Source organism: Schistocerca cancellata, chromosome 4 (assembly GCF_023864275.1).
Source record: "Schistocerca cancellata isolate TAMUIC-IGC-003103 chromosome 4, iqSchCanc2.1, whole genome shotgun sequence".
Lineage (NCBI taxonomy): Eukaryota > Metazoa > Arthropoda > Insecta > Orthoptera > Acrididae > Schistocerca > Schistocerca cancellata.
Window position 1 is genome coordinate 162,446,463 of NC_064629.1, and position 12,124 is coordinate 162,458,586.

The following is a 12,124-nucleotide window of genomic DNA, read 5'->3' on the forward strand; positions in this document are numbered from 1 at the left end:
TTTGTTGATGTTCATCTTATATCCTCCCTTCAAGACACCATCCATTCCGTTCAACTGCTCTTCCAAGTCCTTTGCTGTCTCTGATAGAATTACAATGCCATCGGCGAACCTCAAACCTTTTATTTCTTCTCCATGGATTTTAATACCTACTCCAAACTTTTCTTTTGTTTCCTTTACTGTTTGCTCAATATACAGATTGAATAACATTGGGGAGAGGTTGCAACCCTGTCTCACTCCCTTCCCAACCGCTGCTTCCCTCTCATGCCCCTCGACTCTTATAACTGCCATCTGGTTTCTGTACAAATTGTAAATAGCCTTTCGCTCCCTGTATTTTACCCCTGCCACCTCTAGAATTTGAAAGAGAGTATTCCAGTCAACATTGTCAAAAGCTTTCTCTAAGTCTACAAATCCTAGAAACGTAGGTTTGCCTTTCCTTAATCTTTCTTCTAAGATAAGTCGTAAGGTCAGTATTGCCTCACGTATTCCAACATTTCTACGGAATCCAAACTGACCATCCCAGAGGTCAGCTTCTATTAGTTTTTCCATTCGTCTGTAAAGAATTCGAGTTAGTATTTTGCAGCTGTGGCTTATTAAATTGATTGTTCGGTAATTTTCACATCTGTCAACACCTGCTTTCTTTGGGATTGGAATTATTATATTCTTCTTGAAGTCTGAGGGTATTTCGCCTGTTTCATACATCTTGCTCACCAGATGGTAGAGTTTTGTCAGGACTGGCTCTCCCAAGGCCGTCAGTAGTTCCAATGGAATGTTGTCTACTCCGGGGGCCTTGTTTCGACTCAGGTCTTTCAGTGCTCTGTCAAACTCTTCACGCAGTATCGTATCTCCAATTTCATCTTCATCTACATCCTCTTCCATTTCCATAATATTGTCCTCACGTGCATCGCCCTTGTATAGACCCTCTATATACTCCTTCCACCTTTCTGCTTTCCCTTCTTTGCTTAGAACTGGGTTTCCATCTGAGCTCTTGATGTTCATACAAGTGGTTCTCTTATCTCCAAAGGTCTCTCTAATTTTCCTGCAGGCAGTATCTATCTTACCCCTAGTGAGATAAGCCCCTACATCCTTACATTTGTCCTCTAGCCATCCCTGCTTAGCCATTTTGCACTTCCTGTCGATCTCATTTTTGAGATGTTTGTATTCCTTTTTGCCTGCTTCATTTACTGCATTTTTATATTTTCTCCTTTCATCAATTAAATTCAATATTTCTTCTGTTACCCAAGGATTTCTACTAGCCCTCGTCTTTTTACCTACTTGATCCTCTGCTGCCTTCACTACTTCATCCCTCAAAGCTACCCATTCTTCATCTACTGTATTTCTTTCCCCCATTCCTGTCAATTGTTCCCTTATGCTCTCCCTGAAACTCTGTACAACCTCTGGTTCTTTCAGTTTATCCAGGTCCCATCTCCTTAAATTCCCACCTTTTTGCAGTATCTTCAGTTTTAATCTACATGTCATAACCAATAGATTGTGGTCAGAGTCCACATCTGCCCCTGGAAATGTCCTACAATTTAAAACCTGGTTCCTAAATCTCTGTCTTACCATTATATAATCTATCTGATACCTTTTAGTATCTCCAGGGTTCTTCCATGTATACAACCTTCTTTCATGATTCTTAAACCAAGTGTTAGCTATGATTAAGTTGTGCTCTATGCAAAGTTCTACCAGGCGGCTTCCTCTTTCATTTCTTAGCCCCAATCCATATTCACCTACTATGTTTCCTTCTCTCCCTTTTCCTACACTCGAATTCCAGTCACCCATCACTATTAAATTTTCATCTCCCTTCACTATCTGAATAATTTCTTTTATTTCATCATACATTTCTTCAATTTCTTCGTCATCTGCAGAGCTAGTTGGCATATAAACTTGTACTACTGTAGTAGGTGTGGGCTTCGTATCTATCTTGGCCACAATAATGCGTTCACTATGCTGTTTGTAGTAGCTTACCCGCATTCCTATTTTCATATTCATTATTAAACCTACTCCTGCATTACCCCTATTTGATTTTGTGTTTATAACCCTGTAGTCACCTGGCCAGAAGTCTTGTTCCTCCTGCCACCGAACTTCACTAATTCCCACTATATCTAACTTTAACCTATCCATTTCCCTTTTTAAATTTTCTAACCTACCTGCCCGATTAAGGGATCTGACATTCCATGCAATCTTCATATAAGTATGCAATAATATTGGTGTAGATACACATCATTTTATTTGTAGTTACAACATTCAGTAGTCAACTGACGATGACACAGAATGTCAAAAACTGGGTGAGTGAGTAGAAGGGTTATGCGGGCGCACGACAGCAAGGTCTTCAGCGCCCGTTCAGTATCATAGTGAGACAGGTGTCAAGAAAAAAACTCAGAACAGTTACATCAAATGGAACATAAAACACGGGGAACAATCAGTCAAAAACTGGTTTGTGAGTGAACGAACAACAGAAGCAGACACTCAGGAAGTTAATTCAACTTCCCATCAAGAAGCAGGATATCACTTGTATAAGCTATCCCCTCCAGCACAGATATTTCCATTTTTTTAGTCTCATTAGTAAGGACTACACTTATATCCCTACGGAACATACGAGTCATTCTTTCGCAGACAATGCAGCATAATCACAACCTGGATTCTCAGTCATTAAAAATGACTTTTACATTGGCCCCAAACACATATTCATCCACAAGACAGAATTTAGGGACCACAAGTTGTCGAAGACACAAGTGATGTCCACCAGGACACCAACCACATACCTTCAGGAAGAAGACTGACAACTTTGAACTGCTCAATTTGTTGCATCTTCCAGTTACCTCACTTTGTGAAAGCCAAATCGCCTCTCATTCAGGTCACAAAAAGCTCTTTGACTAGCTATACTCGAATCAAGTATAATAATGTCAAGGTGCTGATTAACAAGATTATGTTGCTAAAGTCCGATTCGTGTGTGTGTGTGTGTGTGTGTGTGTGTGTGTGTGTGTGTGTGTGTGTGTGTGTGTGTTTTAGAATTTTTGGTCTGCTTATAATTTTTGTCATTAGTCCCTTGTTAAACACATGTGAAATTCTGAAGGATATACTCCCCTACTTAACCGTTCTGTAAACAGAATATATTGTTGAACACCCACATACTTAATGCCGGGCAAATTGGATATCAAATGGACAGTGGGCCTGAAAGTGTGAAACAACCACGAATTTTACACGTAACACTAACATCAGTGAAATTAGCTTCCATACAATGCTTACAAATTGATAGTCCAGGAAATATTATTTATAATTGTGCTCAATTTAATTTCCATATGTCTGTTTTTTTAATTTGGAAAAGCTGCAGTAATTGCCAGTTTAAATGGCTTTTGTTTAATTCTTCACCAGAAAATTAATGGTGCACATTTACTTTTCACACCATATTCGCTGTCATTTATATTCCAATACATATTTTAATGATAAAAAGGTGCACCAAATGTATGTTTGAACAAAATCCGTAAAATAAATTCCATGAGGCAAGAAATATGAAGTTTTGTAGTGACAGAGAATCTTTTCTCAAAGCTTAATATCAATTCTTCTCTTAGTACCATGTGTCTGTACTTTCTATCGTATATTGTTAACTTCAAGTGTTAATTCTGTGCAAGATAACTGCATCAAGGAACTAGCAAATTGTGATCACACTGCAGCACTTTTAAGCTTCAAATAATTTCACTTCATATTGAGGACACCTTGAAACTGCCAATGTCAACAGTGAGCTAATACTCACTGAAGAGGACAGTAAGCATTGTTGTTCAACAGGAGCAACTGATTTGTGTAGAAGCTCATTCTTTTGAATGAAATAAATTGGGGTGGGAACAGTAAATGATTTGCATTGTATATATAGGGAGAACAAATGGGGAAGTGATGCCACACATTCTTGAACCAATTCAAAGGGGTTAACACCGTAGAACACTATTTACCTCGGGGTTAATGGAGTGGTGGCTGAGCAACTACCATAAGAAATCAGTAAAGCACATTGCAAATTAAACAATTATTAAAACACTCTTTGCCACAATTATGAAATTTTGGTTGATTATATGTTCTACACCTGATCCTGATACAAAAATTTAGTTTTATTTTTTTTTTTTGGGGGGGGGGGGGGAGGGGGGAGAGAGAGAGAGAGAGAGAGAGAGAGAGAGAGAGAGAGAGAGAGAATATTCTAACGTAATTATAGGGTAATTATATTCCTAATATACTTAATTCTGTATTACTTGAGAAGTTGAATATCATTTTATGAATTCATCTGGAGGCTATATTCATACAGCTGTTTGTTCCAAACCCAAGAACACTAATAACAATAACTCTCATGTTACAGTGAATATACTACCAAGTGGTTATAATTGAAGTTCAGCTACATATAGCAGTCCAATGTGGGTTGTAATTATCTTAAGGCAGAAAAATGTGGTAGGCATGCTAATGCATTAATGTGGAAACAATTTACCTTGGGGAAATGAAAAAAGAAAGAAAGAACTGGTTCCAGTTTTTGCCACCAGGTGCAAATCTGGTACTGTACAGCATCTCGCCAATGTCTCCAATGCTCATACTGAACATACTGCTTAAGCAGTGGTTAATAATAAAATCAACATTATGTCTTTCACATTTGTTTCCCCTTTTCTGCCCACGTGTGCCATTCCTAATCGATTACAAATGGAAACATTTCTATACAGAACGTTAAACTAAAATACTTTCAGCTGTCTAAATTTCCAGTTATTATTTCATTTGTGCAACCGGTTTCCGTGCTACATTATGCCATCTTCAGGCCCCCATGACTGGTGTGTAGGAAGAATCCCTCCTCTGGTCCAGTCAAATAAGGGCCAGCATTCAGTGCTTAGTAACTGTAAATTTTGATCATCACTTGCTGACTGTTAGACAAACATGGACTTACAGAGCCATTTCTATACATCTTTCTTGCATTCACAGCACCACATTAGCACCTGGTGGACGAAACTTGAACCAGTTTTTTTCAGCATAAATTGGTTCTGCATTAATGGATTAGAATATCTACCAAGTTTCACTGACATATGATGATTATAGCCCACAGTGGACCTCTGAGTGGTTGCACTATAATTGTAATTACACAGAGTGTGGTTAGTTTAATGATCCTCAGCTTGTTGTTTAACAGATGTCTAAATGAGGTTTGTGAATGAACCGTAGATATGGTCGATAACTTGAATAAAATAACTTTGTAATAGACAGGCTGCAATGGTGTTTGAGAAAAAGCACATGTGGGGGGGAGGGGGGAGGCATTGTTGCTGGAATGCAGACAGCCAAACTTGACTAAATAAAGAAGAAACAGGTGGCACTGTAGAAAGGACCAAGGTCAGCTGGCAACTGATCCCCACCACTTGACTCAATGAAACATCAGTCACAAAGTTATTTTAATGAAAATGTATCTGATACAGTTTTAAACTAAAAATATCCTTTACACCTGCACCGAGGTTTCTCAGAATACAACCCCATATGAAATTAATATTTCACGAATCTACTTAATTGCAAAGTAACAGGTGAATTGCTCTGTTCCAAAATCAACTAGCTAATTGAATTAATCCGGGCAAAAGAGGCAGTAACAGAGGAATGGGAGGTAGCTGTGATATCCCCATACATAAAAAATAAATGTAAGTCAGTGTATGACAGCTATATGGGTGTAGCACAACTACAATTCTACAACAAGATCTCCTCAGATTGTCTACTAGAAGGAAAAAAAACACTGACAACAGATATTGGAGAATACCAAGGTGGTTTTCAGACAATCAACCACAGAACAGACTTATCTTAAACAGGCATGTGAGAAAGTGAACTAATATGGCCAAGAATCATGTCTCCTCTTTGTAGACTTCAAGAAGGTTTATGATAGTATCCACACAATGAATCTGATTACAATCATGACAGAATTTGATATAGAAAAGAAATTGGTGGGACTTTTAGAGAGATGTTTACATGACACAAAAGCTATGGTCATAGGTAATAAAATTACAAAGTACCCAAGCAAAAACAGGATTATGACAAAGAGATGGGTTAGCACCTGTCCCTTCCAATCTGGCACTTGAAATAGTAATTCCAGAGTTGAACAAGGAACTACATGATGGTCAAATCAACAATTAAAATATTGGTTATCTGACCCCTGTTGCTGACCGTGCCTTAATAGCATGCACACAAGAAGAAGTGAAAAGCAGTATTCAGACTATATAGTTGTCTAACCAGGAACACTCTAAAACAAGACCTTAACTGACTGCTTACATTTGAGGAAAATATAGACCCGTCTGGAAACCAACTACTAGACAATGGGGAAGACACCACAATACTGACCCATAGAGGGAAGCCAAATAAAAGTGAGATAAGATGGAAAAGAAGTAAGTAAACTTTATTATTTCAAAAATAATTACCTTAACCGACAACACATTTATCCAGCTGTGAGGCAAGACAGTCAGTGCCTTCATAGGGAAGTGTTTTTTGGTTGCCTATGGAACCACGATTGCATTCAGACGTGCAGCTCTTTGTCCCAAGCAAACTGATGGCCACGAATAGCTTTCTTCAGGTCCCCAAAAATATGGAAATCACATGTTGAAAGGACAGTACTGCAGGATGGATGTGTAAAGACATCCCAGCATAACTTCCGCAGCGTAGTCTAAACAACCTTGGAAAGTCGTGGGCAAGTGCTATCCTGCAAGAGAATGATTCTGTCCGTAACCCACTGCTCACCGATTTTCTGGAACATGACACCACAATTTATGCGCAGTGGTACTTTAACACTTTGCAAAAACTGAAGTGTGCCATCAAGTCCAGTCGCCCAGGAATGACGACAGATGGGATGATTCTGCTGTAGGATAATATCCTCCCAGATACTGTCTAGGTTATTTCACCTATGCTGCAGACATTTCGTTGGGAAGCCCTCCATACTGTCCCAATATCTCTCCATAGAATTCCCATATTTTTGGAGCCCTGAAGAAACACACTGTGGCAGTCCATTTGCTTCAGACGAAGAGCTCCACACCTGGCTACAATCGTAATGTAGGCAACTGCAAACATTTTTCCATGAATACGTTTGCCACCCTGTCTAACAGTTGGATAAATTTACTTGCAGTTATGACAATTACATTTGGAATAATAAACAGATGACTTAGGTTTTTTTTCCATTTGTTTAATTTTCATTTGACTACTGCTTACAGAAAAGCTGTACAAGGAGCCTAACATCATTGGAGTGATAAAAAGCAAGGACTCCAGTGGGCTGGACATGTAGTGAGAATGGAAGAAATGAGATGGCCCAAAACTGCAATGGAATGGATGGCAAGAGATTGGTGGCCATCAGAATACCACTCCTGTTAATAATGCAGTAAAAACTACAAGTACTATATTTCTGTTGTAACTGAGAGCCACACTATTAAGCATGACCCATCAACTGATTTTTCTCCAGTGTATTATTTGGGCTATATTACATTTTTCCCAATATTAATCTGAAACAAAAGTGCTTGTGTAATCTGCATATATGTTGCTGCTCTCTGCTATAGTTAACAATGAGTCACTTTCTTTCCTAGAACATAATAAGATTGAAAGTAACAGTTGTCTTTCTGTAAATCTCTATTCCAATTCATTTGGCTATATAGAATGAATTCCATAAGCACAAGCCTATGTATACCCAATGTTTTGCTAATCATTTATAGTCACCCTGCACTAAACAATGGAATCTTTCTTAAAAATATTATGGCATTCATAAAAAGCTCATGATTTGTTAGTAAATTATCATTACTGAAATAAGAAACTACTCCATAACACTCTGTCTTTTCAAAACACAGCAGCGTCCTTTCGTCGTAGTCATCATCATCATCATCATCATCGTAGTCATCATCATCATCATCATCATCATCATCATCATCATCATCATCATCATCCCATCATCCACAAACTATAATTGATTGGTTATACAGACCTAGTAAAATACACAAAGCTGTATCAAAATGGCAGGAGATTCTGCCCATAATACTGTATAAAAAACCTTCCAAAAATGCAATAAGTCTGTAAAAAGACAATGGCAGCTCTGAAATTTTGTAGTGCATACAAACTACTGTAAAAATTACATACATTTAAACCAAAGAAGACAAATAACAGTAACATGCAAAGAATTCCACTGAGAACATTTCCCATACCTGCAGTCTTGTGTCACGACACCACTGTTCAAGGTGTGATAGATTATATCTTATCTGCATTCCTTTAGTCCAATGACACAAATCCTTTCGAAGCAGTAGGTTATTCAGTGAACTGGCACAAATGAAGTAAAACATCTGTAAAAGAAAAACACCCAAATTCATGTAACATGGTAACATTGTCAGGGATACTTTGTTTTGCTTTTTGTCTGTAAACTACTAGACACCTCAATCTATACAAGATACTCCCCTTGCAAAACCAGATTGAAACAATATTCATTTTAGCCTAGTATGGTGTAGTTTACTGTCAGAAAATCTGGTACCTCACCTGCCGAAATATCTGGACAATAAGCTCTGGGTCAACACCATGGTACCCCATTATTTTATGAATAGAATTTAGTTCCTGCAGGAGTGCATCCAGTGACTTCTGTGCATCCAAAAATGGCTCCGAGTCTCTTGATGTAGAGGCAGCTCTTCCTCTCATCCCACTAGGTTTTTGACTTGACAAGCCACTTATTGCTTCATGTTCAAGAATAGCTGGCACCACCAATGGTTGTACCTTTTCTTGTATGTGCCCAATAAGACTCTGTAATGATATATATATTATTTTAGACACTATTTCGGGAACAGTTAAATATATCTTTTAGATGAATTCGTAAAGCAACTGGCCAAAATATTAATGAGTTAAGGCAAAATATAAGTAAGACACTTAAAAATTGTCTTTCTCCAACTTGTAAAAACAGATATTCAAACCACACTGGGGCCAACAGAATAATTTCTCACTTTCAATATTGTTCACACAATGATTTAAAAAAGAAAGATGTAAATAAAGAAGTGAATAAACAATGTACTAAGGTATACATTACTCAAGAAACTGAGTTGCTAAATTTCTTAGCACCTACATGGGAAAAATGAACTGAATACGATCATTACAAGCAATGCTTTCACTGTACTTTAGTACATTCAAAAATGGGGAGTGATTTCCAAATCCATCAAAATAAAGGCAGGTTTGATGAACAGTCTATCTGCCTGTGTGCAAAGTGGGAATGTCGCATCTCATGCTAGGGTGGGTATCACCTTAAGGGGAAGTTACATGCTTCATCATTTAGATAGTAACCTCAGAATCAATTTGCACCTTTGTATCACGTAACAATTTGCTTGTTCCACACTGTGAGAGTACAATGGTCACTAGGTGTAATCAGATTTCAGCTAGATAACTTAAGTATTGTTTTGCACATGTCACAAATACAACAAGAAAACCAAATGCCTATCACTTTCATAAAAACAATCAAGTGTTGTCAATTGACCACAACTGTAGCTATTGCAAAATTTCACAGTGAATTGTTGGCAGTCAGCATCTCGTTCTTATTGGAGCCATATTTCCATAACAATAAATTATCTTGTATCTTCAAACAACGGAAAATCCACGATGGAATGTAGCAATATTATGAAAAGGATAGTTTGTACTCGCCATACAGCAGAAATGCTGAGTTGCAGATAGGCACAACAAAAAGACTGTCAGAAAGTGAGCTTTCGGCCAACAGGGTCTTCTTCGAAATTGGACAACACGCACGCACATGCAAATGCAACACACACACACACACACACACACACACACACACAGTGTCTCTGGCTTCAGCTGCAGAAACTGTGGTCGTGTGTGTGTGTGTGTGTGTGTGTGTGTGTGTGTGTGTGTGTGTGTGTGTGTGAGAGAGAGAGAGAGAGAGAGAGAGAGAGAGAGAGAGAGAGTTGCATTTGCATGTGCGTGCATGTTGTCTAATTTCGAAGAAGACCTTGTTGGCTGAAAGCTCACTTTCTGACAGTCTTTTTGTTGTGCCTATCTGCAACTTAGCATATCTACTATATGGTGAGCAGCAACTATCTTGTATCTTCGTAATTTCACTAGATGTGTGTCTTTTCATATTTTCAAAATATGAGATGTTACTCAAAGAAAAAGGGATGCTTGACTTCACACAATATTATCGGCTGCCGCTATATGCCATCCTACTACAAGTCCACAACAACTGGTTATGTTATGCAGTGAATTCACTAATTCTTAAGTGTCTCATGAAGTATATGCAGTTTCCCCTTGATACAAAATTAAAATGCATTGTAAGCATGGTCTCTTGAGGCAATAGGCTAGGTGGAAGCTGTTAGGTATCACCCTCAGGTGATATACAAAAAGATTCACAAAAAGTTAAATTTGACTGGATAGCAAAACCAGTTCTCTGGCTTGTGGAAGAATAAAATGAAATGTAGCAGTTATGATAAGCTGCAGATACGGGAAGTAAGGAGAACTTTAAACACACATTTTGATGAATACCCTCACAAACAAAATTAAAAAAAAAATACTTGGGACACTCAATGAAACATGCTGCCACTAACATAATGTATAATTTAAACATATTACACAGAGCCAGCAAGTAACAGCTGCTGCTGGAGATTTTAGATCTACTGACAACTTCCATTCATGGAAGAAAAAACCTGAAACGTATGGTGTATATCACACCACATTACCACGTAAGTACTTAAGGCTTGTTATTTTGAGAACTCTATTGAATTGTGTATAAGGTTGAGGTAGCTGGCTAACATTCAACAGCAGATGTATGTGCAGTACCCTCACTACTGTTTGGGTGCTACTGGGTGGAGGGGGGAGGAGGGGGGGGAGGGGTCACAGTGGTATGATTGGGCTCTTGCAGTACAGTCTAAGCAGCTTCTACACTGTAGAAGCCATGGATTTGTTCACCAAGTTGCCCTCCCTTGACTTGGCACCTTTTACTAGTGGGTAATCTCCAGGCTCCCTTCAGCAGCAGCCAGACTCCTGCCCTGGGAGGCAGCAGTTCATGACCCAGACAGAACAGTCACCACCCTGCTACACTGGTAGTGGCAACCTGACACCTCATGCTTTCATGCTTTCACTCACAGGGGCAAGTTCTGCTCCACGAGACTGTCATCCCCTACAAGAGTTATGGCAGGCTTTCACACAACTGGTGCCTTCCACGAGCAGCCACATCATGCCTGACTGGGGCACTAGCTTTTGTGCATCAGGATTTCTGGGTGCAGAAATCACAGTGGACTTCCTGGCCAACAGTCGGTCACCACAGCACACCACGAGTCATCTGTGTCATGCGTGAAAAGAGGGGTGTGAATACTGTGCTGCAGTGCTACAAGTGTATTAGGATGAATCTCAATAAAATATTTTACTTTCTGATACTGTTTTCCTGAGATACCATTGGCCCACACCCTTACCAAGACCCACCATCACAACCCACCATCACAACCCAGCCCTGCACAGAAGTGGCTCCTCACCCCAGACCACATTACACTGTATTCATATGAAGTTCTTTGTCGGCTGCCACCAAAAACACACTATACTCATGATGTCAAAGAGCATGCAAAAGCCTCATAGCACATTAGCAGCATGTTGAGGGCATATGCACTAGCAGAATTTAATTTACATGGGATGCAACTATTGCAAGGTTTCTTTGTTCTGTAGCCACATGTAGAACACAAGACCTCTTGGGTATTGAGACTAGCACTTTAATCACATCCTCCATCAAGGGTAACATTGACTATACCTCAGAATGATTAACAGTTCTGTCCAAAATCCTTCCCACCTCTTCCAAGGGATGTTTCACCAAGATGGAACCTTCGATTTGCATTCTGTTACCCACTAAGCTACAATAATACATCAATTATGTTTTATAGAGAATCGTGTGGCAACATGGGATACAACTTCTTCCACACCCTACTTTTCTTTTTTCATCACCTTCCCCCTTCCCTTCCCTTCCCATCCATCACCAAAACACATCATTTCATGAAACAAGTAATGAAAACAGTTCTTTTGGTTTGACATTGTATATTCGGTGTCACAAAACATTAAGAAATTGTTGTTGAATTAGGTCAGATTTCCTAGCACTTAACTGATGGATCACATTATGACAGTACATCCAAGAATGAAC

The 12,124-nt window shown here is 38.9% G+C and overlaps 1 protein-coding gene across 1 annotated transcript in view; it reads right to left on the reverse strand.

The window, feature by feature from the left end:
* The window catches only part of LOC126184745 (unconventional myosin-Va), a 373,204-nt gene that overhangs the window by 15,870 nt on the left and 345,210 nt on the right, over positions 1-12,124 (reverse strand). Inside the window, exons 27-28 of the mRNA XM_049927281.1 lie at positions 8,491-8,748; positions 8,166-8,300 (exon numbers count right to left, since the gene is read on the reverse strand). Of these exons, the coding sequence (XP_049783238.1) occupies positions 8,166-8,300; positions 8,491-8,748 (393 nt within the window). The remainder of the gene's footprint in view (positions 1-8,165; positions 8,301-8,490; positions 8,749-12,124) is intronic.